This window comes from Lepidochelys olivacea, assembly GCF_965140295.1.
Source record: "Lepidochelys olivacea isolate rLepOli2 genome assembly, chromosome: 7".
NCBI lineage: Eukaryota > Metazoa > Chordata > Testudines > Cheloniidae > Lepidochelys > Lepidochelys olivacea.
Genome location: NC_140417.1, coordinates 46855139 through 46882742, shown reverse-complemented (window position 1 = coordinate 46882742; position 27604 = coordinate 46855139). Strand labels below are relative to the sequence as shown.

At 54.3% G+C, this 27604-nt stretch overlaps 1 protein-coding gene across 1 annotated transcript in view; it reads left to right on the top strand.

Moving 5' to 3' along the window:
• Nucleotides 1-25953, top strand: part of PCBP4 (poly(rC) binding protein 4) — a 34922-nt gene extending 8969 nt beyond the window's left edge. Inside the window, exons 2-13 of the mRNA XM_084633228.1 lie at nt 10238-10406; nt 13435-13458; nt 13554-13586; nt 15903-16019; nt 16508-16639; nt 17729-17857; nt 18522-18596; nt 19072-19116; nt 19922-19997; nt 20686-20738; nt 22017-22186; nt 23569-25953. Of these exons, the coding sequence (XP_084489354.1) occupies nt 10296-10406; nt 13435-13458; nt 13554-13586; nt 15903-16019; nt 16508-16639; nt 17729-17857; nt 18522-18596; nt 19072-19116; nt 19922-19997; nt 20686-20738; nt 22017-22186; nt 23569-23884 (1281 nt within the window). The 5' untranslated portion in view covers nt 10238-10295 and the 3' untranslated portion in view covers nt 23885-25953. The remainder of the gene's footprint in view (nt 1-10237; nt 10407-13434; nt 13459-13553; nt 13587-15902; nt 16020-16507; nt 16640-17728; nt 17858-18521; nt 18597-19071; nt 19117-19921; nt 19998-20685; nt 20739-22016; nt 22187-23568) is intronic.
• The last annotated feature ends 1651 nt before the right edge of the window (nt 25954-27604 follow it).

The window sequence follows — 27604 nt, the reverse complement described above, 5'->3', positions numbered from 1 at the left end:
GGGGGAACTGATGTGTTCGGGGAAGCCCACAATTTTGGTGGACCCAATCCTGTTTAGATTTTAACCACCCCTGCCTCTGCCACTGCGCTGCCCTCATCCAGTAACATGCCACCGACATCAGCACAGGAGACATCCAGCAGCACAGCTAGTGAGTGCCACCTACGTATGCCAGCAACGTAGGTGGGTGCCACCCCGACGCTCCTCAACCAGGGGGAGTAACACCTGCAGACTGCTGGGGAACACTCCAGCATGGCATTCCCCCAGCACGTACCCAGAGCGCTGAGCTGCACTGCACACCACTGCCTCTGGGATGCATCTCGCATAGCTGGACTAGTTAACAACCAAGTAGATAAGGACAAATAAGTCAGTGGCTCTTCCACTGGCCTGCTGGGTGACCCTGGCCAATTCCCTGTCCCATGCCTCAGTTTCTCCATCTGTAAAACAGGGGATAATGATACTGACCCCCTCGGTGAAGCGCTTGGAGACCTACTGATGGAAAGAGCTGCGTAAGAGTGAGGCATCACCATCAAGGGTGGGCCAGAACTAGGCACCTTCACACAGACAGCAACGTCCCAGAGATAAGAAATGATGATGATGTGCTGTGGGAGTGCCAGGCAATGCCAGGGGCTGAGTGTGTTAGCTGGTCATTGAGCCCTTGGGAAAGACCGATCCTTGTCATGTTCATTACCTTGCTGCTCCGAAGAGTAGAGATGGCCGAGCACAGGGAGGGCGAGGGTTAGGGGTGGGCTGATAGGACATGGGGCGGTCACCCAGGTTCTAGTGAAGGTACCAGTGCAGAGTCTAAAGGGCAGATTGTGCCCCCCCCCCCATTCAGGGACTTAATGGAGATCCTGGTACGAGCTAGGGCAGCCCTCAGGGTTGTGCCTCTGATCAATGGGGCTTTGCAGGGCATAGGATGGCTGGGGTGCGGGTCTAACCTTTACTACCCTTCCCTCTTCTGGCCTGCCCCTTGCCTCTGCTCTGTGCACGTCTTGTGCCAAGGCTCTTGCAGAAGAGACGGAGAACTGGCACAGCCAGCGGTGCACCGGGCGTAGGAGCATCCCACTCCAGCAGTACCCTTTAGGGAGCTGGGTGGCAGCTCACAGCATCTAAAGTAAATCTCCACTCAGGCCCTCCAGCTGCAACAGACCCTGCTTCCGGAAACTCTGCGAGCCCCAGACTCAGCCCGGATCCACCAGAACCTTTGGCCGAGACTCCAGTCCCATCTGGGTTGCTCTCGATCACACTCCCATACGCCAGCCTCGTCCCTGCGCGTGCACATCTGGCAACCCAGAGCCCACGGCTGGCTGCACCTGCATGCCCATCTGGGTACATGTTCATCTCGCTGGGACATGGGGCTGGCCGGGAGCGAGAGGTCGTGGTGTGTGCATTGGGTTTGCGGAATGGGGCTACTGAGGCAATATTATCCATACCTGTTACAGTCCCCTTCTTCCCGCACCTCAGCTTACCTCTCCGTGGGCGCACAGACCCGAGTGCTGTCATTTCACACAACGCGACCCAGTTAAACCTCAGGGCTATTGTAAACCCTGCCCGGTAGGGGTGAATAGTTCCCAGTCAGCTTCAGAAAGATGGCCGTGCAATTTCTTAGGGCAGGTCTACACTACAAACTTACAGCAGTGCCTGGCACAGAGGCCCTAAGCCGACGGGAGAGAGCTCTCCCATCAGCTTACTAACTCCACCTCTGCAAGACGCAGTCACTAAGCCGGTGGGAGAAGCTCTCCTGCCAACATAGCGCTGTCGACACGGGAATTCACGTCGGTATACATGCATCGCCCAGGGGTGTGGATTTTTCACTCTCCTGAGTGCCGTAGTTATACAGCAGTCAGTACGCAGCGTAGACCAGACCTTAGAGAGACAAGGGGTTGAGGGAATCTCTTTTATTGGACCCATTTCTGTTAAGGACGTTTCGAGCTACTCAGAGCTCTTCTTCAGGCCGGAGTTCTGTGCTGTATCTGCACAGAGCTCTGTGTAAGCGCAGAAGCGTGTCTCTCTCACCAACAACAGCTGGTCCAATAAAAGACATTACCTCACCCACCTCGCCTCTCTGATATCCTGGGACAACAGGCTACAACAACGCTGCAAACATTCAGTTTCCACAGCTCCCATTCGCCAGGAACCGTGACCAGTGGGAACTGGGGGGGCCACACATGTGGATGGGGCAGCACGCAGAGCTGCCTGACCGCACCTCCATGTAGGAGCCGGGGGGGTGGGGGGGGACATGCCACTGCTTCCGGGAGCTGCTTGAGGTAAGCGCTGCCTGGAGCCTCCATCCCTGATCCCCTCCTGCGCCCCAACCCCCTGCCCCAGCCCTGATCTCCCTCCTGCCCTCCAAACCCCTCAGTCCCAGCCTGGAGCACCCTCCTGTACCCCCAATCCCTCATCCCCAGCCCCACTCCAGAGCCCATACCCCCAGCCAGAGCTCTCACCCACCCCCGCACTCCAACCCCCTGCACCAGCCCGGAGACCCCTCCCGCAGCCTGAACTCCTCATTTTTGGCCCTACCCCAGATCCCGCACCCCCAGCTGGAGCCCTCACCCCCTCCTGCACTCCAACCCCCAATTTTGTGAGCATTCATGGCCTGCTATACAATTTCCAAACCTAGATGTGGCCCTTGGACCAAAAGGTTTGCCCACCCCTGCCTTATTTATACCTTTCCCCCATCCCCCACTGTGCTCTGATTGGCTGAGCTCTCAGAAGTGACTGGGTGTGGCCAGTCAGGTGGCTTGCCCACAATGAAAACTTCCTCTACAGCTTCAGAGTAGCAGCCGTGTTAGTCTGTATGCACAAAAAGAAAAGGAGTACTAGTGGCACCTTAGAGACTAATTCAAATAAATTTGTTAGTCTCTAAGGTGCCACAAGTCCTCCTTTTCTTTCTACAGCTTCAGAAACAGTTACTGAGCATGTCCAGTAATGACCACGCTCTACGTCAGGGTGTTTCTAGGCCCCCTGGTGCTGAGTTGCCCTGCTCAGATGGGCAGATACAGAGTACGCCAGTTGCAATCCGCATCCTCTCCCCATGGCTCCTCTCCTGTGCCTTAAGCCAAACAAAGTCAAATGCTGCAGTGTGCAGCAGGTAGGTTACACTTGCTGATATGATGCCAGTCTGAGCGTGGAAGTGGGAAAGCATGTGCATGATTGGGTTGCTTGGGCCCAATAGTCAAAAGTACGGACCTGCTCCAGCTTCCATCAGGTGGAGGGTTTAGTGTTCAGCACTTCTGAAAATCAAGGCCCGTGCTATTCTGGTGCATGTGGCTAGAGGGCACGTGACTGGTGGATGTCTTAGCTGGCGATTCCCTGGATTTGTGGTTGTGGTGGAGAGACTTGCTTTAACTGGGAGTAAACGGAGTATTTTGTTGCGGGGAACGCCCACCCGTATGCTCTCCCAGGTCCTGGGTGTGCAGCAGCTGTCTGATTGGCTATCCCTGACCCTGGAGCTGGGTTGGCAGCACGGGATAGGAAAATGGCCAGGCAGGATACAGCCCTGCACAAACTGAAGTTCTTAAACAACAGCCGCTGTGCTCAGACACACAGGGTGCAAGGTTCAGTCTGCGGGAAATCAACGTGTGTCCAGTGTCAAAGGGACACGCTGGCAATTGAGCATTGGTGGCACAAAAACAACGGTCAGCTGCTGTGTCCCAGCACTCCAGGAGCCTGTCATTAATACGCTTGGGTGGACGGGGAAGGTACAGAGCTAGCAGTTTTCCTGAACACATCCAACTTTGCCTGAGGTCTGCTTGGGAGTAACTAGACACCCCTATCATGTCCTGTAAGAGCTGGCTTGGATTGCTCAAGGGCTGTCTTTATTTTGGGTGTTTCACTGTTTGATCACGGATACAAAAGGGATCAACCCAGAGTTTTAACTCATATGCTCATTTCGTAAGGCATCTTTTAGACACGCTGTAGTCCAGCCTACGCTGCATGGTCTGTCATGCTGTGTAGTCATTCACTGCCCTGCACAGGGCTCCACATTCTGTGCTGCATCTGTGTTGGCCCAGATTAAGAGTGGGGAGGGAAAAGTGGCTGTGTAGCTCCTAGATTCTGGGGCAAGCCAGCGCAAGGTAGAGCAGCCTCAGGCTGCTCTAACTTATGTGCAGCTGTCAACAGCCCTAAAGGGCCGACAAAAATAGCTGGAGTGCAGAGGCGAGCCAGCCACACCACCTCTGACAGTAAGGGGGAACTCCCAGGTAGTCAGATAAGCCAAGGTAAGGGGGATCCAGAATCTGCCTGGCACGGTGAGTGCAAAATGGGTACAAAATACTATATGAGCCCAAGGATAAATTTACCCAGGTGTAAATGTCTACTCAAGGCAGTGGAGACTCAGGCACACAGAACTAAAGGGATATTGTCAAAACCAAGGAGCGGTCCCAAATGTAGGTTTACTTCTAAGGGCCTGGGTGGAAGGGAGTTCAATCAAAACCTGATGGCACTTTAAATGTTTTCAACAGTCCTGGCAAGGCTGGTAATCCTTGACCAGACCCTCAGCAGCTGTAAATTGACACACTAGCTCTATTGACCACAAAGGAACGATGCTGATTTATACCAGCTGAGGCGTTGGCCCCCGAAGGACAGCACTGTGAGATCTTAGGGCAGAGAGCAGGTCTTTGGCTGCACTGGGGCTCCAGTCCTGCTCCTTCAATCACAATCACAATCCTGCTAGTGCTGAGAATCAGGAAGTGACACTGATCGGATGAAACTAACCAACAGTGGGTCAGCCTCCCCATTGAAATGGAAAACGAGATCTATGGAGAAAAGCACATTGGAGGATCTAAAGCCGTCCCACCTCAGTCACCTGAGCAGTTGCTAGTCGCACGTCAAGCCATCTTTTAGCAATATCGGGGTGTTCCCTTTAACTGAGACAGCCCAGTCACCAGCTCCTGTACCACTCCTAGCACAGCCAACCGACAAAGACCTTGTGTATGGAGGTGTCTAGATTTCTGGTGAGAATGAGCAGCTTTGGGATGTGCCCTGCAGTGTCTATTTCTTTACTAAGACAGTGCGGGGGAGGAAAACGATTCTTTTGGGTTACCTCAGAGGTTCGCCACACAATCAGAACCAGAAAATTACCCCAAGGGAGGGTTTACTGAAAGCAAAGCTGAACACTGCTCTAAGCACCAATGGCTTGGTCTGCGAGGAAATCTCATACCACGTTCAGGAGAAGCTCTGATGTAGCCCATAGATAGATCCTGTTTATAAGGATTTATAATTCACCACAGGTAACCCATCATTGGAATGCAGGACCCAGTGAGAGACAGTCCCTACCCTGAAGACTAAAAAGGCAAGACAGACAAAAGGTTGGAGGATTATTACTCCCATTTTACAGATGGGGAACTGAGGCACAGGAGGCCTCAATTCAGCAAAGAATTAAAGCACAGATGTACGTCCCTGAAGTTGGGACTTGAGAACATGCTTAAAGTTTAGCACATGCTTACATGTTTTTGCTGAATCGGGGCCAAAGAGAGTAAGGGATTTGCCCGAGATCACACAGAAAGGCTGTGACGGATTTTAAGAACTAAACCCAGATCTCCTGAGTCCCAGTCTCAAGCCGTAACACAAGACCATCCTTCCGTACTATGGCACAGCTGGCCTTTTATTTTAGATTAAGGAAAAATAAAACAAAACCCCCCAAGAAAGAACAAAAGTAAAGTCTCAAGGGGTGGGAGGGGGCAGGGGAAGAGGTGAGAGGTCTTCTCTGTAACAGTCAGTATTAACTCTGCCTTGCAAAGTGACACTGGCAAGCAGGCAGGCTCCTCAGACATTAAAGCTACAGAGTATAGAACGCAAAACCATAACAGATACACAGCATGTGCCACAATCACCCAAACATTGCAGCTCTGATGGTGTTAAATCCTGCTGCCCTCCAACAGACCCTGCATAAAACAGGCTTTGCACACGGGGAGCGAGGGGCTGGAATTCTGCTCCTTAAGCCAACAGCAAGGCAAGGAGCACATGTGCGTGTACACGTGTCTCTCACACACAGGATTTAGAGCCAGCAGATTCTCCTTTATGGCCAGCGTCACACCCCCTCCCTTACACACCAGTTCCCGTAATGCACCTCCGAGCAGCATCTCTCCTTAGCGTGGAGGATGGGCCGGGAGGCCTCCCCATTCAGCAGAGCTGCGATTGTTCCCTGGCATTTCAGACTTTCCATGACTGCACAGTGGGGGCAGGAGCTGGCCGGATAGGTTTGGTGAAACCTTTAGCAGCAGCCAGTAAATTCCCCTGCAGGTGACTCACAATCCCAATGCTGGCTTTAATAGTGTTCCTTGTTTCCATGTTCTCTCTTTAGCCCCTTTATTAGCAAACCGCTGAGACAATCAGCCTGTTCCCCACTGCACTCTGGCCATGCAGAGCCTCAGTCACCGCTTCTGCAAAGCTGCCAGTGTTCTCTTGCCATCCACTATCTTGGATGCTTTCTTGGGGACCCCCACAGGCCAGCCCCACTATTTGCTGGGTCAAGGCAAAATCAGCGGTAGGACCATGCATGTCGCCTTGCTGACAGCGCTGACGAGCCGGATGGCTCCCAGGGAGTGATGCCGGATTCCCAGGTAGGACAGCGGAGGCGACAGGGATCTGAGCCCCGGGAAGCTAAGGGAGGGGTTACAGAGGGACTGGAGCCAGCACAGAGGGCGCAAACAGCCTGCAGTGAAGCAAGGATAACTCTGATGAGTCGAGGTGGTGAACTGCAGCCCTGCTGGGAGAAGGCCTCTGACACCACAAGGGAAGCTGAACCCAGCCATAATGTAGCTGGGGGCCTTTGGCTTAGTCAACCCATAATTTAAGGGATTGCCCTTTCCCATCCACCCATCCGTTTCCCCCCCGCATTCCCCTCCTGCCGCCTTCCTCACCTAAGTGATGTCACTCGGATCCCCTACAGCTCAGACACACCCACACACAAACCCTCTCCCCTGGAGCATCCTCCCGCCACCAGCACAGTGCAGGGCACGGCCCAACCTCTCCTTACCGGAACAGTGACTTTGCGAAGGCTGGACGGTGCTCACCCAGCCCGATAGATGTAGTCACTCCCACGGACCTGCATGCGCTCCTGCCAGCCACAGCCGCAAAGGCCAGGGCAGTAACGCCCAGAGAAAGGTATCAGTAGATTGACCGATCCAACGCTCCATCCCATCTGGTGTCCTGACCTCATCAGAGGCCGATAGCTGATGCTTCTGAGGAAGGTGAGCAGAACGCCATACTCCGTCTCTCCTCCTCAGTGATAGCATCTCTCCTGGCAGGGAGATGTGCTAATCCACCCGCTGATTGTCCATGGGGTAGAGGGGGAATCCTGCCAGGCCCCTGCAACAGGCCACCAGCTTATGCCCTTGAAGAGGAGGCTGGATTCCCCTTCCGTCCTTCCCGTCGCCATCATAGCTACCTACCACTGCTGGCACTGTGCAGAACGTAAGCCAGCCCCTGCTTATCTGCGAAAGGGGCAACACTCCCACCCAGGACCATGCGTGTTCTAGGGCCCGGGGTTCTGGTACATTGGTTTCCCAGTGCAGACAGAACCCAGCAGACCTAGGGAGAGACCCAGACCCAGACCCAATCCCCCTGACGGATGCAGGCCCCATCGTCCATTTCGGCCATGCTCCACTTAGCACAGGAGGGACGGAGAGAGGCAGAGAAGGCTTTAAGCCACCGTCCCAGATCCTTGGCCCAGCCCCTCGTGCAAGTCAGAGCAGCAGGAAGATTTCCTGGTTTTAAATTGATTGTCTCAGGGCTGCTCTAACTTACACTTGGCTGCAACAGCCCCTGCCACTCCTCTGCCCCTGGCTACATCCCCTATTCCCAGATCAGCTGCCTTTGCTACCCCTTCATGCCCCCAGGACTGCACCAGGGCACAACACTGGGGAAACAGATTGGGGGTGGGGGCACGGAGAATGAGGGGGCAGCATACAAACCAGATTCCAAAACAAACTTTGCAGCCTTCTGAGCCTCCCACCTCTGCGTAGGCTGGACTAAAACCCAGGTTCCAAACACCCCCAGACTCCAGGCACCCAGCACTCCCACTCATTTCCCCAGTGTGATATTGGCACAACTTCTGTCAGCAGCGTCTCCTCACGGCAGCCCCCTCGAACTCACCCCCTTCCCCAGCTCACCGACCCACCTCCCCCTAGACTCATGCCAGCCCCTTTGCTCGGCTAATCCCTGGATGAGCGTAGTGCTGGGGAAGGGTCTGGACTGCCAGGCCTGGAGACCAAAGTCCTCTAGCCACAGCTCAGGTTCAGGACAGGCCTTGGCCACATGCTTGCCCCACCCCTTCCTCAGCCCCCTAAGGAGGCCACCCCAGTGGGTGGAAAGCACAGTCCGCACCAATTGCTCAGCTTAACTAATTGAAAGCTCTAATAAGAACATTTCAGCACAACATCGCACCGGCTTACTCAAGCATAACGCCTAAGTGAAGGAGACGGAGCAGGAGCCTAATGCCCAGGCTTGGGACACAGGGAGCCTGCTTCTGTCAGCGTTAGCTCTATGCTGGCCCTTGGTTTGGCTCCTGCGTTGCTCCATCCCCCTCCCCACTTTTTTGAACCCAACTTGTCTCATGACATCACCTGGGGCAGGTTATTAAACAACCTCCGCTCTAAACAGTCTAGTCGAGCGTTTCATACATGCTAACCCACAAGCTTTTTAACTGATACATTTTTACTTCTGCTAACACTCTTCATTGGTACCTCCTTAGTGATCTTTCTTTAACCACTGCTACCCTCCTCCTTCCTCGGTCTAGCGGGCTTTTCATTGTGTTCTATTGCTTCTTACAACAGCGGTCTTATTCTCACTTATGTGCTTCTTGGGCCCTTGGACTTACTGGCTAGTTTTGGTCTGACAGTATCCATCTTCCCTAGTGTCTCTCACTGGGGAGATCTGCACCTGGCTCATAAATCACGCGTTGGTCTGGGTTGCTTTGCCCTGTTAGCTACGCAGCCCAAGAATCTGCCGTAGAGCCGGTGCAGACCACAGTTCTGATTTTTACAACCTTTACCATTGTTTTAGCAACGTTTGAAAAGCCATGTCAACAAGCCACGAGCAGAAAGCAGGAAAAGTCCCTTTGACATTTTCTTATAACCCAACTAAATATACAACAGCTGCCTCTCTACTGTTCTTTAATATACATTAGCTCACACAGTTTGTTACACAGCTGTTTGCACCGTCTGGGGTCAGAGCATTGGCCCGGCCCCATGTGTAACATGACGCTCCTCGCTGGTTCGTCAAGCAGCAGGGATCAAACCTGAGACCAGCTGGTTTGACATGCAGGAGCCTCTAAAAGACACACCTGGGTTAGCCCCGGCAGTCAAGGCCTCCTCAGCCTCTATCTGTGGCTCAGCGACCATGAGATAAAGACAGAGCGCCATGTGGAGTGGGTGTGGCCCATCAAATCCTTGGCCACTCTGCCAAGTGGGCCCCATAGTGCCAGCCATGCCCGTTGCTTTTGAGAGCTGGACGTTTGTTGCCTAGGATCAGGGCAAATGCCACCAACTCAGCACATGCCTGCCACACCGGAGGGTAGCAACTGTTGGCCACCCCACTGCTGTGATGCAGGCTCTGTTCAGTATTCCAGTCCTGGTCATTATTATAAATCACTTACCCAGGGCCATCCCCTTGCACAGGCGCACAGAGAGAGAGAGAGAGAGGACAGGCTCTGCCATGAGCGATCTCAGATGTTCCAGACACAGGGTGACAACTCAGCGAAGGGAGGGTGTGGGGAATTCTTAGGGAGGAGGGGATCCCCATAGAAAGGATCCCTAAAAGAAGGGGATTAAGGGGGAGGGTTGGAGGAAGAGGTTGTTCCTTTAAGGGCTGAGTTACCCAGACAGAGTCTGAACAGGGCAATCACTGAACACTGCAGAGAGAAGGCGCTGGGCAGACAAGCAGAGGAGTCACCTCGACCCCTCTGCCATCCCTGCTATATCTTGCCAAATGCCTAATGCCCTGGCTCAGTCACGCGGCATTTAAGGCTCAGGGCCGTGTGCGGGTTCAGTGCTAAGTGCAGCCCAGCTGCCATATTTGCTCGCATGCTTTGTCCTAGCATCTATCTCATGGCTCTGCAGGGCACTCTGGGAGAGCTGGAGTGAAGCCACAGGCTGCCCAGCCAGCCTGGGCTTTGCTGCAATACTGACCGCAAGCCGCCTGCAGAGCAGGGTTACAATGGTAGTGTGGGTAAGCAAGCGGCCAAGGACCACGCAGGGGCTTGCTGAACCCAGTGATGTTCCTCTCTCTGCAGATTTAGCTGCTTGGCTCCCTACTAGCCCCCGGGTGCTGGTTTGCCCAGAAGCTGGTTCATGCATTCCTATACCATGGCATCGCCAGACAGGATGAGCGGCTCAGATACCAGCTTGGAGGAGCCGGAGCTCAACATTACTCTCACACTCCGGATGCTCATGCACGGGAAGGTAAGTGTGCCCCTCCGGCTGGGATTCCCTCCAGGCTCTCCTGGGAAAGCAACATTAGGAGTTCTACCCTGGGGCAGAAGGCTCCTTCAGGCTGCGATCCCTGGGGCTGGCCCAGAGGAGCGGCATGAGCGATTGGGGTCTGCATTGGGCTCAGACAGACAGCTGGTGTTGAATTTGCAGGGCTCACATTTCGTTTTGCTTTCCCAAAACTAATCCCATTTAACAACAATCAAAGCCTGACCCTGGGACGTCTGTGCTCCAGCAGAGGTCCATTTTAGAGCAGAACCACAAAACATTCATCGGAATGTCAGGCCGAGATCACGTTTTGTAGCAAAACTGTAGAAACGTCAAGTTTCAGTTCAACAAAGGATTAATTTGATCAGGCTTTGGAAAAAAGCAAAACTCAAGGCAGGGCAGTTGCCCAGGGAAAAAAGCAAGGATTTGCTGGGAACTTTTGAGAGGGGAAATTACTATTTTTGCACATGGCTGTGTAACAGGGAGCGATTACAAGTGCACCAAAATCTAACCTGGGCTACAACCACCATCTACCTACCTAAACGATGCAGACAGAGAGCTAGACAGTTAAATTTAAAAACAAACAAACAAAAAACCCACTAGCTGAATTTAAGTTAAAGGGACACTGTCAACTTGTTTTTTTATATTACTTTTTTTTAAAGTTCATGTTTTCGATAGCATATCTTGAATTTTCTGTTTTTAATCCATTTTTAAAATACACGAGAGTTTTCTGGTCCCCTGCTGATGCTTGTATGGATCTTCTAAGAGAACCACAAAATCCACCCTTCCTTTCTTTGCCCTTCCACCCGGGACACATCTCTGCCTGCAGCCTTTTCAGTGTCAACTCTGCAGCTACTGTTCCTGGCAAAGCCCCTCTTAAGGGACTGGCGTAGCACGGGCCTCTGAACTTGCCCAGAGACGCGCACGCGATTGAGCTCATTGTGCTAGGGCAGGAGTTCTCACAACAGATTTTTTGGTGGCCACAGAGTTCAGCCACCAACTCTTGCTGGTGCCCCACTGACACGTTTTCCTAAAATACTTCATTAACTTTAGGAAAAACAAATACATGTGCTCACTTACACATCCAAATCATTGTCATTTATTGATGTAAGGTTTTTTGTTGTTGTTTTTGTGCAGACTTAATCGTAAAACTAGTGCTGTGAAAAGTGATATTTGTCTGTTGGTTAATATCACTTTTCCCAGCACACTTAGTAGCTAGCTGAGAGTATCAAACATACAAGTATCACTTATCCCAGCCTCTTAGCTAGCTAGTGTAACGCTTCTGCCCGTCAGAGTTGGCAGCAACAAGGGCCGGGTCCAATCTCTAGGGGATCCATTCCAATAACACAATGCAAACCGGCTCGAGCCCCCACCCAGTGACCTGGGACAAATATATACCACCCCCCGCTGGGCGCCTCCAAGAGGCAATACTTCCCCTCTCGCAAGCACTGAGTCTGAGTGTAGCAGAAGCCTTTTAATAACAGAGAGAAACAATGTGGCATTATGTTGGGGAAACACCAACAGGATTCATAACACAACTCATGAGCAAAAAAAAAACCCACCCCAGGCAAATTGGGGCATGCCCTTTTCCCTTTGGTTCTTGAGTCCAGCAACCCCAAATCACCCAAAGTCCCAAAAGTCCAATGCCCCAAAAGTCTCTGTCCCTGGTCAGGGCAGCCCCAGAGTTCGAAAGTTTATTTGCAGAGCTTTACCTCCCAACCTGGGTGGAAATGGGACGGGGGGTAAGAGGCACCTTACATGATCTGAAGCTGACCGCTCCATAGCGGCGCTCCGCTCCGCCAGCGGCCCCACAAACTCCTTCGCTCAGCTGCACTCCGCTCCGCCAGCGGCCCCGCGAACTCCTTCGCTCAGCTGCGCTCCGCTCCGCCAGCCGCCCCACGAACTCCTTCGCTCAGCTCCACGGCCCACAAGCAGCTCCTGCCATCCACACACTGCTCCGTGTCGAACTGCTTCGCCAGCCATCCCGCAAACTGCTCCACAATATATCTTCAGGCTCCCCCACTACTTAACACAACACTTAGTGATTTCAGCTCTTAGGTGAATTCAGCTTGTAGTAGGGGAGCCCCAGTGCTGGTGCACTGTCAGCCCAAAGTGAGCTCAGCAGCCTATAACTAGACTTCTAATGAAATCAAAATTAGCTCTGATATTCCACAGTGGAGAGAGGAGGAAGTGCAATTAGCATGTAAGGCCCTCACCAAGGGGCCCATACCACCAAGTATTACTACTTGTCCCAAGCCTCTCTCCATTCACACAGTTTTGGAACCCATGACCCTTGCCTAGCGAGTGCTACTTAGTTGATGGTGAATCCCTCCATCGTAACAAAAGGCCACGTACAGTTCCAAGCACAGTTCCCATAATCAGGGTAATAACAATTTATTCTTCCTGCCCCAATAACAGAGACACTGGGGATCCCACAGCAGCCAAAGTGACCATTTGGGCAGCTATGGTCTCATTCTAGGCGTGGTGGGTGTGCCTATGCAAATGAGATCGGCCCCTGAAGTTCTTTTCCACAACTTGCCACACCTCACCACCAGATATCAGGGTGGAGCTCATCCTGACACTGCTTACACTAGTAAATCTGCTGGGAAAAGTGATACTTGCAGGTTTGTTAATATCACTTTTCTCGGCAAGCCAGCACTGCCCAGGAGGCTGTGGTGGCCCCTGGTGGCCACATTTGAAAACCAGTGTAGGGCCTTGGACAAAGCCCAAGTGAGCATCAGCCCAGCAGGGAAATGCTCCGCAGCCAAAGAACAAGAGACTAAACAAAACAAGAGACGGCATTTTGCCCTGGTGCTAATGTCTGTCCCAGTGACCTTCAGGTTTGCTTGCAGCAATGCCTACCGATGGCAATGAGAGTCAAGGGGGTCCCTCCACTTGCAGTTCCAGAACAAGCCCTGCTGCCTCTAAGGGGCACGCCTAGTCCCTAGGGCGGGTACCCTGTGCGCTAATCTCCTCCTAACTGGGCTGCTCGTCTCTCGTTGTGTTTCCGCAGGAGGTTGGCAGCATCATCGGCAAGGTAAGAGGCAGGTGTTCCCCTCAGCCCAGGCATTTCTCCGGAGTCTCGCGGAAGCTGTGGGAATCTAACCGCCCTCCCTGTTCTTATTCCTGCAGAAAGGCGAGACCGTTAAGAGGATACGGGAACAAGTAAGTGGTGGGGGATAGAGGCGCCTCTCGCACTCCTGGGCTCTCTCAGGGGGCCAGGCTATGTCCTGTGCAACTGACCAAAGCTGCCTCTGGCTCATGAGTACGCTTCAAACCTCCCTCCTCCTCCTCCTATAACCCCCACACCACATTGGCCCTGCAGCCGCAAATACCTGGCAACCCAATGATGCCTATGCCCAGGCTTAATCAGCTACAGAAGTGACTGGAAGATGCCTTCCCCTCCACATACACAGGGCACACACTCCCAGAGGGTGAGCCTGCTGCCTAGCACCAGAGCACTCAGCCCCAGGAGACTCAGGGAAGGCAAAAGCGGAGCCTCAAATGTACGGTTAAGGATGGTGCCACCAGGTGGCGCCATTATACATAGCCTTCCAGGTTCTCTTCCTTAGCAAGCGAGCAAGTTTTGACTCTTAGGGAGATGTGATGGTTTAGGGTTTTGAAAGGTTTTGTGCAGAGGCAGCTTTAAGAGAGAGGACACTGCATGAGTGGCAGACGAGTATGTGCTCTGCCTTGGGCTCTGACTGGAGTCAATTCTCAAGGCAGAGTTGCTCCCTGGGAACCAGGCACTGGTGTTAGAATGAAATTCTTGGAAGCAGAGATTTACCTGCACGCTGTTTAACCATCCTGGTTCAGGACTGGTGTAAATAAAATAAGTTACACTTAGTGTATACCCAGACTCCACATCACTGAATTCTCCACTAGAAGCTGACCTGCAAGGCCCCAGACCTCTGCTACTGCTCAGCACAAGGGCGTCTCTGGTGTCAGAACAGGACACTGGTGTCAGATGAAGAGGCAAGAATATATTGCACCTTGCCAAGTTAGGGAAATAAAAATAAAGGAACTAAGAGGGAAGAACAAATAGCCACAATCTCAGCAACAAATAACAAGAAAAGTTTGAAATATATCAGAAGCAGGAAGCCTACAAAAAACCCTCAGTGAGTCGCTGGACCACCACGGGCAAAGGGAGCAATTAAGAATGATGAGAAGATTGCAGAGAAACGAAATTATTTCTTTGCATCAGTCTTCAGCACAAAGGAGGGTGAGGAAATACCTTCCATGGGCCTACTCGTTTCTGGTGAGAAAGATAAGGTACTATCAGCGACTGAGATGTCTAAAGAACCGATGCGGGAACAGATGGATACATCAAAGAGCAGCAAGTCACCTGGCCCAGATGGTAGATACCCAAGAGTTCTGATGGGATTTAAGAATGAAGTTGCTGAGTGGCTAGCAAATATGTGAAATTTTTCATTCAAATCTACTATACCAGAGGTCCTGCTGGGATTCTGAGAACCAGGGCAGGGAGCTTTGCTTTGGTACCAGGTAAATTGGCTGAAATGTGAACCAGAAATTTAATTTAAAGCACCTCCATGATCATGCTATGCTGAGTGTAACCAAAGACACCCCTTTACTCTACTGGTATTGGCTGAGCAGGTCATGTGAATAAAGGGGAACTGGCTGATATAGTTTATTTGGACTTTCAAATGGCCTTTGACAAGAGGCTATTAAGGAAACAAACATGGCTTTGGGTGAGAGGTAAATACTGTCATGGCTCAGAACTCGAGGGAGAGAACAGAGTAAGAATAATCAGCCAACATTCATCTTGACAAGACATTAACAGCAGGGGTCCCCATGGTTCTTCACTAGGATCTGTGTTGTTTATTATATTTTTCAATGATCTGGAAAAGGCAGGGTGAGCAAAGTTTGCAGATGACACCAAATTATTTAGATTACAACTGGAAGAAACTGAGAAACTTGAGACCTAACCACGCAAAAGAAACCAGGCAACATGATTGCCAATACTCAATTTCACTGCAAATGCAAAGTAATGTAAATTGGAGGGATTAATCTGAAATATCCATTAATTATGATGAATGAATGAATGAATGAATATTATTATTGTGGCAATGCCTAGAAGCTCCAGCACCCAAGTAGTGCCTCATGGATGGGGACCACATTGTGCCAGGCTCTGTACAAAGACCGATCAAAAAGATGCTTCCAGTCCAAACACATGTGGGAGGCTTCTAAATAAACCTGTCAGGAAAAAGACCTGGACGGCTCAGTGAAAACATCCACTCAATGTACAACAGGGGTGCCTAAGGAATGGGCTGGAGGATAATACAGAAATTATTGTACAACTCAAAGGAAAGCCCTTAGCTGGAACACTGTGTCAACCTGTGTCACCCCATCTCAACCAGGATGCAGCAGAAAGAGAGGGCTGGCAGAAACGGACATGATTAGAGGCTTTGCTAGATAGCCCTATGAAGAGTTCTCACCCTGAGGTCTGGTTTGCTTTCTCAGAGCAGCGCCCGGATCACCATCTCTGAGGGATCTTGTCCTGAGCGGATCACCACCATCACAGGATCCATGGATGCCGTCTTCAGAGCCGTCTCCATGATTGCCTTCAAACTGGAGGAGGTATGGTACCCCCAACCCCCACGCCTGTATTCACCTTGCACTGCACCAGTCCGCTGAGAATGAAGGGCCAAAGACGGGGGTGATTTGGAGGGCCCCCAAGAGATACAACAGAACATGCCAACCCCTTTAAACTGAAATCCATGGCTCCTCCTCAACCCAGAGCATCTCTGCTCTCCAGAAGGGTCAGATCCTGGTCTCTCGGGGATCTGTTACTCAGGCTGATTGTATGGGGACTGCTCCATGCAGAACTGATCTAGACAGAGCCAGCCATTTGCCTGGGCTTGTATTTACACAGATCCAACCTGAACACTGAAGATGGTCTCTGCGGAGCAGCACGGCCTCGTCGCTCTGGGAGGGGGAATAGGGACACCCTCGCTCTGTGCTGCCCCTGCCCCTCAACAGGCTCCACTGAGAGCACCAAGCCATGGCCTTTGGCCCCAGGCTGGTGATATTCATTCTATTCCAATGCTCTACCTCTCTCATTTCAGGACCTGGGGACGGGAGCCACCAACGGAGGAGCTGTGTCCAAACCGCCAGTGACACTGCGGCTGGTCATCCCAGCCAGCCAGTGCGGTTCTCTCATTGGCAAAGCTGGTGCCAAAATCAAGGAGATCCGGGAGGTAAGGGCTGGGGGCACTTTGCAAAACCTGTTTGCTTCTCCCTAGTGAGGCTGTTTGTTTACTTTCTGCACATCTCTCCCCTGGAGGGATGGAACCAGGCTGGTCAGTTTTGCTTCCTGTTTCTCATGCCACAGTGTCCGGCTGTTGTGGTTCCTAGTTTGGTGCACAGCAGAGTCTGTGAAATGATCCCCGAGCTTCTTCCTTTAAAGACAAAGCCTGAATGTCTGTCCTAGACACTCTGTGTAACCTGCGGGGCAGTCTGGGTGACAGCTCCTGCCCACTGTGACCAAGCCACAGAGGATGTGAGTTTGTTTCAGGCCCAGCTAGGGAAGTGGAGCTCTACTGCTCACTGTAGTCACTCACGTTTTAGGGTACGTCTACACTGGTGCTGAAGGTTTCAGACCAGATCCTATTCAGGGTAGCTAGCCCCTTGCGTGCAAGGGCGAGCCTGCTCAAGCCAGCAATTGCCCCTCCAAGTCCCTTGTAGACTTACCCTCGGCTCTCGAGGTCCCTGGTTCAATTCCCAGCTGTCACGCTAGCTACTGGCTCTTTAAAAATGTGAAGCTGACCCATTCGTGGGGAAGCCCCATGAAATCTCCAGTCCTTGGACTGAGGTAGATGTGCCTGTGATGCGCGTGGCTCCGATCACAGGACAGGGGCAGGGAAAGCACCGCCCTTGATGGGGGTGCTGCTGCTGCGGGAGACAGCATTACCCTGCCCCCACCTCAGCCCCAAACAAACCCTCTTGCTAAGCACCCTGGTTGGGCTGTTAGAGCCAGCAGGGTGTTGCTGGTCAGTTGGGGCGAGCATAGGAATGCCCCAGCAGCGGAGGAGGGGCAGGTCATGCCAGTGCAAGGAGGTTGGATGCAGCAAGCTCAGCGGTGATAACGCCTTTGGTGGCCATGCAAAAGGTGTAGCCCACACTGGCCACGTGGCTGCCTTCCTGATTCCAGTGGGTGTGCAGGGTGCGGGGAGCCTGCCACCCAGGCGGTACCAACACTAGTTGCCCATCCCACGTTGTTCCAGGGAACGGGGACAGCCGCTTAGTGCACACACAGCCATTTGCCAAGGGGGCGTCTCTCCTTGCAGACCACGGGAGCGCAGGTCCAGGTGGCAGGAGACCTGCTGCCCAATTCCACGGAGCGGGCGGTCACAGTCTCGGGCGTGCCAGACGCCATCATCCAGTGCGTGCGGCAGATCTGCGCCGTCATCCTGGAGGTACCCGTGTCGGGCTCGGGGGGACTAGACAAATGGACTTGGCCCTCTGCCCCAATGCTGGAGAGTGGGAGGCAGGATCCAGGGGCCTGGTTTCCTGGCAGCCTCCTTCCTTGTGCTTCGTGGCTGAGCTATTGCTGAAAGTTTGCCCTCTGGGAGGACGTCGTGGTAGTTGCTGTGCAATATCTTAGCTTTGCCACCTCCCAGCAATGCCATCCCCCACTGCACCCATGCCTACCGTCTGCCAGGGCAAGGCTGGGTCAGAGCCAAGACGTTCTGGGGTGGTTTTAATATCCTGCCAGCCGAGGCTGGGGGAGATGTGACAGCCCAGCCCCCGGTGTAGCTGTCCCTTGAAAGGCAGGTCACCTTGCTTTGTAGCCTCTCTTTCTCCTGTTACCACCCTGACGCCATGAGATGATGTGGCCCTAGCTGCCACTGAACACAAGGCCTTGGGCACACATCACACCATGCCAACACATGAGCCAGTCAGCCTCTCGCCCTCCACCGACTTCAGTGCCACTGGCCGTTTCCCAACCCAAGGGCAGGGCCCCCGCAGTGGGCAAGGCTATGGCACGTAGCCACCTGCCAGGCTGGGCATGGGGGTGGGAAAAGGGGTTGGTCTCCCTGGAAGACCGTGCTGATTTCTCCTCTGCTTTCCCCTCTTCAGTCGCCGCCAAAAGGGGCCACCATTCCCTACCATCCCTGCCTCTCCCTGGGGACGGCTCTCCTCTCGGCCAGCCAGGTAAGGGGGCAGCTGGAAGGATGGGGAAAATTCATGGGAAGAATCCCTGGATGTGCAGCGTGGCCTCCCCTACCCCAGCCCAGAAAGCCCCAGGAGGTGTTGGAGGAACTTCCCAAGCAAAAACGCCTCAGATTCCCTCAGCTCTGCACCAAGGAGGTCCCCCCACACCCAGCCCCCAGGCAACCTCCTTCCTCTATTCCTGTTTATTATTAAGGAGGTGACACATTACCTGAAGCTCTGCCCTTCTCAGATGTCTCTCCTCGCGACCCCTCTGCAGTATTAGTTATGAGGGGGCTTCTGATCTCACCGGCCTTTAGACGGGGCTGGGGCTGGCTAGCAAGGAACGCCCTGGTTTGGGGGCTGGAGGAGGGAGAACGTTCTCATACCCCACTGTTAGCGGCCACAGAACAACCCCTGGTGCTCCCATTCTGGCCGGCCGCCTCGCTGATGTTCCTCCGCTTTCCTTTGTCCCCAGGGCTTTTCCATGCAGGGCCAGTACAGCGGGGGGCCTCAAGCCGAGGTGAGTCCGGCTTTGCCTCCTCGGCACGGGGGGCTCAATCGCGGCTCCACAGTGCCAGGAGATCCCAAGGGACCCGTCTCTTCCCATATGCCCTTGAACTGAGCTGCAGCATTGTCCTGTTGCATGGCAGCAGAGAGGGCGGCCAGAGCCGGCCTTTGCAAGGCCCTGCTGAGTGTGGATGCACCACACCCTTGTCAGGGAGGAAATATAACCTGGGAGATGCAAGCCTCCCCACCCCACCCCGGCCATCAATGCAACAAATCCAGCCCTGGTGTGCTGGTCCCACTTACCCCAGGGGCAAATTTGACCCTTTGTGTGTCCCTCCATTTCCCTTGTCTTCCCAGCAGGGCTCTCTCATCTCTGGGGCATGTTTCCATGTCGAGTCCCCATGCCTGTCCTCCCCCATAACTTCCTTCCCCAGGTCGGGCCCACGCAGCAGACACACCGCACGGAAGCCCCTTGCTCCCAGAGCCACCCTGCAGGGAGATGTCCGTGTCCTCCTCTCCATGCAGCCACCTCCACCGGCAATGAGCCAGGGGCCTGCTGCTTCTGCTGCCAGCTGTGCTAGGCCTGCTCACCACTGGGCGCACGTCTCCGTGGGCCAGCAGCTCAGGGCCAGCCCGCAGAGGCATGGCCAAGCTGGCCGGTGGAACCTCATGCAGCCTTGTCCTGGGAGGTTCTGCTGTCCCATCCACCCACTGTGGGTCCGACCAACTGGCAGCCAAAGGGCTGGATGGTGGGTGACCTGGCTACTCTTTAAACGTAGCTTTTGCATTTATTCCCCTAATTTCTTCCCTGGGGGCAGGTGACGAAATTGCAGCAACTCTCCGGGCATCCCGTTGCCTTCACCTCTCTGGGCCAGGCACCCTCCCTGGTCCCAGGTAAGGAAATCAGCCCCACCCCACCCCGCCTTCCCAGCAGGTGATCTTCTCCTGGAGGGCACGCACAGCATCAAAATCCTCTGTGGGTTAATGGGGCCATCCGCTCTGCCCACCTCCAGGGGGTGGCATTGACGAACACGGGCTATGCCAGACCCAGGCAGGCAGAGGGACCCAATTCTACAGTACCAAATAGATGTCATGAAACAAAGTCTGTTTGTCAAAGCCCCAGACCTGCAGTGGCTCAGCACCTCCCAGTATGGGGAGATCTGAGGCCATGTCGCCGGAGGATGGCAGGGGTTGGGTGTGCTGGGAGAGGGCCCATAGCTGCTGCCCTCTCAGCTGACCACAGCTTGCTGCTCACAAGACAGCTGGAGGGAGGAGGGGGCCAGCCAGCAGTCCAGAGCCCTGCGGGGAAACCCTCCAATTCCACTAGACTCTCCCTAAGGCCCCCAATCCCTGGTGCTGGGGTGGCCGGCACCCTCCAGGCAGGCTGCGGAAGGGAGGGGTGTCTGGGATGTTTGGCCAGCCCCACCCCTACCAGCTCGGTATGGACCAGCCCCAGGAGATGATATTCCCTGTGCCCGGGGCCCAGTGGCCTTTAGCAGGAGCAGAGCATGGAGGGGAGGGAGGCAGGGGAACCACTAGCAGAGCCCCAGCAACACTGCCTTTTCTCTCCCTCTCCGGCCAGGCCTGGACGCCAGCCCCCAAAACAGCTCACAGGAATTCCTGGTGCCCAATGACGTAAGTTGCCATCGCTCTCCTGAGAGCGCCTCCTCCCATTCCCGCCAGTGCAATGTCTGCCCTGGAGCCTCAGCAGCGAGCCTGTACTGTCAGAGGGAAAAAGCGCAGAGGGGAATGGCCCCAACCCATCCCAGCTCCCAAAAAGCCCCACCTCCCGAACACCAGGAGCATGGGGACCAGACTCTGTTTCTGGCCCCTGGCATTGGAGTGGGGCAAAGGCAAATCCCGGATCCAGCTTCCCCCTGCTCCGTGCAGCAGAGATATCTGGATCGAGGCATGGGCTCCTCTCTGCTTCACCTTGTGGGAGGCAGGGACCCTGGCAAAGCCTCACTGTTGCCTTACCCTGGTGATCAAATCTCAACGTAAAGGGCCAGTGTCCCAGCTTTGGACAGCAGGGCCTCCCCACCCCAGCCATCCAGTCAGGCTTCAGCCTTTACTATGGAGGCCCTGCCCCCTGGCACAAAAGTGCAGCAGCAAAAGGGTTACCCACCCCCTAAGCCCCCTCCCCATTGGCCAGCCTAGCCTTAGTCGTGCCCACAGTCCCACTTTTCGGGAGTGCAGCCCAGAGAGCAGAGCTGCGGCGGGGGGAAGGTCGCCAGCAGAAAGGAATGCGCCAGAGCTACCCACGCCTACCCTCGCAGCCTCATTCCAGGCACCGGTGCCCCAGGGCTGCTCTCCAGATGCCAGCGCAGGCTGCCAAGCACAGAGCCACCTCTGTTACAGCTGGCAGGAAGTGGGGGAGGGGCACGAGGGCAGTGCTGACCTTTCTGCACCCTACCCCCTAGAGCCATCACACCCCAGCCACTGCCCCAGGCCTTTTAAAAAGACACAAAGTGCAGCATCAAAGACTCGCTACTGCCCCACATTGGTGAGAACATGGAACTACACCCATGGGGTCTTCCGGGGCGGGGGGGGATGGGAGCCGTGGAGGACATTAAGGCTGGGCAGTCAAGGGGTAACCTGTTCCACGATCAGGGGCATTGGGGGAGCAGCATCCTGTGCTCAGTGCTCTCATTAGGCCCACGCCTGCGGGGCCACACTGGGTGCCGCCCTGCGGTGGGAGGGGCAGGCACAGCTGCTGGGCACTGAGAGTGGATGGGGTGCTAAGAAAGCAACTCCCCCTACTCCTGAAACACTCTGAACAACAGGGCTGAGCAGAGCAGCTCCTGTGTCATGCTATCAAAGGGCACTCCGGGTCCTTCTTCTGGTGCCACTCTGTCCAGAGCTGCTGCTTCCACCCCAGCCCCCCCAAACTAACCCCTCTCTGCTCCTCCCCAGCTGATTGGCTGCATCATTGGCCGCCAGGGCAGCAAGATCAGTGAGATCCGGCAGATGTCTGGAGCACACATCAAAATCGGGAACCAGAGCGAGGGCTCCAGCGAGCGCCACGTGACCATCACGGGGACCCCAGTCAGTATCACTCTTGCCCAGTACCTCATCACAGCCTGGTAAGGGCCAGCACCCCCACTAGGGGGGCCAGAGGAAGCAGCAGCCTAGACCCTGGTCTGCAGGGCAGCAGACGCAAACTTCTGTGTCACTCCTTCTCCTTGAGCTGGGATCTCAGTGAGACTGGGGGGCGGGGAGTGGCCACCTCTTCCACAGTCTGTGCGGTGTCCCAATGCTCTGCCTGCTTATATGATGGGTGTCTGCCAGTCAGGCTGGCAAGGGTGCTTTTACACATGCACAAAGACTGGAGCGTCAAAGAACAACACACCCTGACCCTGAGCCTTGGGTTGGGATGAAACTACTCCTGGGCCCTTTCTCCAGCCCGTCTTAGAGTGGGATCAAAAATGGGTCCCCCCCCACTGACTCAGAAATGCGCAGCAGTGTCTCATGGGAGCTGTAGTTCGGATGCCTCACGCTCCCATTCGCCTCTCTAGGCCAGGCTCCCGGGCCAGACTACCTCTTCCATGATGCACCACAGCCTCCCAGCTAGGTATTTTGATGGAAAATTTCTGACCAGCCCCAGTTCTTGCTGCCTTTCAGAAGGGATGTGAAACTGAGCCCTGACGCTTGGAAGATCCCAGGTCTGGCCAAATCACAGCATGGGCAGTCCCTTCTGCCTTCCTCTGCAGTGTCAGCGGCAGAAACTGCTCTGCACTCCCACGCCTGGGCACTGCTTGCGCAGCAGCTGCCTTTCAGGGCAGGTGAGGGACCCCTCTAGACCTGCTCGGATCAGGTATAAAACCTGGTGCCCTGCCTAGGCTGATATGTCCGGCGTCTGCATTGGTGAGAGATCGCGCAAAAAGCCTCTGGTGCAAATACAGCCCTGTAATGCAAACTGAGCTGGGAGCTGTCAGGACAGAAGGGCCTATGGCCTCATTTCCACACAAGGTTGCACTAGTTTCATTAAACCAGTTTAGTTAAGCTTGTGCAACCCCCTGTGTGAATGCTCTTAGTTTGTCTTAAAAGCAGTTTATTTTGGCTTAGTTTAAACCAGTTCCTAACAGCTTAAATTAAACTGCATTAAGAGCACCTGCACAAATTTTGGCAATGGTTTAACTAACTCAGATTAAAATCCCTAAGTCAAACCGGCGTAACTCCACATGTAGCTATGTGTGTGTAACCCACCATTACATGGCATGGGTCTCTGTTGCTCTCTAGTGGCTAAGTGGTGTATAGGATGGAGTTTATGAGTCAGTTACCACCTCTGAATGAGGGGACCTGTTTTTTCAGGTTGGCAGAAGCCCATTCGTTTAGCCAGAGGTGAAGGGTTCAATCCCCACTGCAGGGTGTTGGTGTTACATGCATGAGGGTATTACCCCACCCTGCTTTCTAGCCCCACTCTGTGTGAGCGTCTCACTGCCTCTCTCCCTCCTTGTTCCTCCAGTTTAGAGACAGCCAAATCTACCTCCCAGACGCCCCCCATCTCCAGCCCCGTTGACCTCAGCATGACCTTCTCCCAGTCCCTCAACCCATCGCCGGGCCCCACGCTGACAGCGGTAGCCGCGCCCCCTCCTGCCTTGCTGGGCGGCCCTTATGCCATCTCCTTGTCCAATTTCATCGGCCTCAAGCCCGTCCCCTTCCTGACGCTGCCCCCCTCCTCGGCCGCGGGACACAACGGCAGCCTCGCCACCTACACGACCAAGATCTCCACGGCCAACGGCGCCAAGAAAGCGGAGCGGCAGAAGTTCTCCCCATACTGAGGCTGGTGGGTGGGAGGGTGGTGGGCCAGAGAGGAAGGGGGAGACCGTGGGATGCCCCTCCCCCCCCCCCGTTTGTGGGACGCCAACAGCGCCACTCCGAGGCGGGCACCTGAGCCAGCGCCACCCCATGCCGGGGCATCCTGAGCCTTATGCGGGGGTGGACGGAGAAGTAGGGAACGTGGAGGAGGGGGAGGGCAGCCTGGAGCCCTGCCGTCCTTGGTGCGTCCCCTCTGGACGATGTGGGGGGGGCTGTCTCAGCCTTGGACCCCCCCACACACACACTTCTCCACTCCTGGAGAGGCTGGCTCGGCCCCAGTTAGCTTTAATGCTGTAACTTTTAGGGGACGTTCCCATCCCCCCCAGCCCTTGGGGTTGGTGGGCACCCTCACCTGACGGCGTAGTGCGGGCCGCGCTGGGCCACAGGGCGAGGCTAGCGGCCAGTTTGAGTGTAGCTCGAGGCCCGTGCCGTGCTGCTGCCGGATGGCTGGGGGCCGCTGGAAAGGAGAGAGCTGGAATCGGTCACACTCTGCATAGGAGTCGGTGCTTTTATGATCTCCAAGTACCTAGACTTGTACCAAGCTGGAAACTCAGCCCCGATCCCTGGCCTGCCCTCCATGCACAGAGCCCTGCTGGGAACCAGGCAATGGGCGGGGTCGGGTTTGGAGGGCTGCCTGGTTCCCAGAAAGCTGCCTGGCCTAGGTGCCTGGCCTGAAGGGAACTCAAGGCAAATGCTCAGAATATCAGAGCACCTGGCACTTGTCTCTGCCGGGACGGGGGAGACCCCTCCCCACAGGTTTCTGTGACTCTGGGCAGGGGCCTGGGCGGGTACATATTGGGCTAGCCTTGTGGCTTATTTGCTGCTCCAGTGACTATAGCTCTGGGAAAGTGATGATGGCTAGTCAGGAACGCTCCTGGCCTATCCCCAGGGCAGAACCCCAGCTCTGGCAGCTAATGCATGGGCTCGTTTGTTCCAAGGACTCATTGGCTGTTGGAGTCAGTCGTGATTGGATGGAGATACCAGTCAAAGCTTCCTATGTTTTGTCCCTTCCCCCACTGGTTCCATGGAGTAACTCCTGACTCTGCTTTCTCCTTGGAGGAAGCTCCCAGGTTCTGCCATCCCCAAGGCTCTTACCCAGACTGCACAAAGCCATGTGATGGATGGATGACACCCACAGTTTCCTCCCTGATGGGAAGTTACACCCTTGGAGGTGCATCCAGTGCCTCCCTCATGGATGGAGCCTGGGGTTGGGAGAGGGAAACCAGACTAACAGCCCTAATTAAAGTCCCTCCCCTCCCCTTCCCCAGTTATCCTAATAGATCAAACCAGGGGAGAGAGAGAGAGAGAGAGCCAGCCCCTCCTTGCTCCAACACTTTCCTGCTAGAGGGATCACAGGAGGCAGGGCTGGGCTATTTCATTCCTAGACTTACTCCATGGTGGAGCAGGTGCATCATGAAGCGTCCAGCCGGGCCATGTGCATCGAACCAGCAGAGAGACCGGTGACTCCGAACAAGGGATTACAGGGTGCTAACAAACTGGCTGAGTCTGGAGTGGGAGCATAGGGTCAAGCAACTGCCCAGCTAGACTGTTCCTTAGCGATCAGCTGTGTTCACCCGGCGCTGAACGTGCGCTGTCCTGTGCGTACGAGACCCTGGTTCCCACTTTAGAAACACCATGATCCAAACAGCCTGTAGTCTCCACTGCCAAATCCCAGTGATCAACAGCGGAGAGTCTAGGGGCCTGATCTCAGCCGGGTAAATTAGTATCCCTCCACTGAGGTCGAACACCCGCTGAGGATCTGGCCTGGCATCTCCTGAAGTTCTGCCTCCACAACAAAGGAATCGCCTCCTACCCCCGCCTCTCCCAACAGAGATCCCACCAACTGTGCAATGACCTGTCTCCACCCCATCCTCCATTTGGTGATGAATATCTCATCCAGCAGCCCCTCAAAAAGCTTCCTCCGCCCCCGGCCATCTAGCCCAGCTGTCTTGGAAAATGCTGTATATAGAATTCTCTATTTTTTCCTTCTTTGTAACGTATTACCAGTTTAATAAAGAGACAAGTGTTGCGACCTCAGGACTCTGGCAGGGTTTAATTGGGTCCTTCAGATCCAAAGCGAAAGGTCCACCATCCATTCAGACCCAGCGAAAGGGAATGGTTTGGTGATTCTCTAGCGAGGGACCTTGCAGGCTAAAGGATAACTCACATGAGCAGCTCCAGGGAAAGGCTGGCGTGGGGCAGGGGAAAGTCCACACTGGGAGATGCACCCTGCCTGCATTAAAGTGCTGACTGGAGATTGATGCAAAAATAACAGTTCAATTAGCACCATACTGTCTGTGCAGCTGGTACTCGCTGTCCCCTCATACTGCAGCAAGCAGCTCCGAGGAGGCCGTCGCATCATTTGGGAAGGTTTCCATCCGGCCACAAAGGGTTTTTCCCAAGCAGGCCACAGCAGCGTCAGCAACTCTCACGCTTTTTGGTGTTTTCCTTAAAGCTCCAGCTCCCGGAGTCCTTCACTTCTGGGAGACTCTCTCATCACATTTAAAAATTAAAGTGTCGGGCTTTTCTGATAATGGAGAAAAGCTTGAGACCTTGACCCAGAAAGGGACTAGAAAGAACCCAAACTTTACCAAAAATATTCATGATTTTTAAGCCAATCCTGTTTGTTTGTTTTCAGAGGGCTGGCTCATGATTGTTTGTAATGCTTGGGCTTGCCAATGCAATACAGGACCAGTTCATCTCAGAACGAAAGCCTCTGGGAATTGTAATCCAGAAGGATGATAGGAACTGCAGTTGTGAATGGGTAGCACCCCCTCTTGGCCTTAGGTCCCCCTGCAGGCAGCCTGCCTCAGTTTCCCTTGTCTTCAGCTCAGTCAAACTATCACAACTCCTCTTATTTGGGTCAGCACCATCTCTACTTGGAGCTGAATTTATTACCATTACATATCAGTCCCAAAATAAAGTTCTTGCCTCCACCTCAAGTCTATCTTCCCAGTCTGTCCCACTGTGGCCTCCCAGGTAAATTTCCCTGCCTAGAGCCTTTTCCCTAAAGATACAGGGTTCCTGCCTGTAACCTAGTCCCTCCCAGCAACTGTCCCCTGTCTTTGCAGGAGCCTCTACTTGTTCCTCCCTGTACATCCCCCTCACTGCAGGGTCCTGTTGCTCTTTATAGACTCAGCCCCTCCTTACCCAGCTGATTCTACTGATGAACTCACGCCCCATCCCTGATGTGGCAGGCAGGGCTGACCAGCTGCAGGCCACCCACCCTTAAAGGGACAGGCCACCCCATTACCAGCTCCTTCAGCGTTCCTTAGGATGAGGTTCTGTGGCCTCCTTACGCATGGATGGGCAGGAATGGGCTCACTGAGAGAAGAGGGGCTCAGTTCAGATGGAGTAGCAGCAAGCCCACTTGAGGGGCTGACCACGAGTCTGAGGGAAGGATCCCAGCCGGCGAGACACACTGGACTCATTGCAAAGCCCAGGCCAAGGCAGGATGCTGGCCTGGGCAGTGCAGACTCATGGCTCTGTCCCTTTCTCCATTCAGTCTGGCAGCATCGAGAAGTTTAGACCCATCAGTCCATGTGTCAAATCAAAGAGGGGATCCCTCCAAACAGGATGGCCTGGAAAGCCCCTCCAGAGACCCAATCAGCTAGCATCCCCCTGAGACCCTTCTCTATAGGGTATGAGCTGGAATCCCCTGGCAGAATATTGGCAGGACTCCC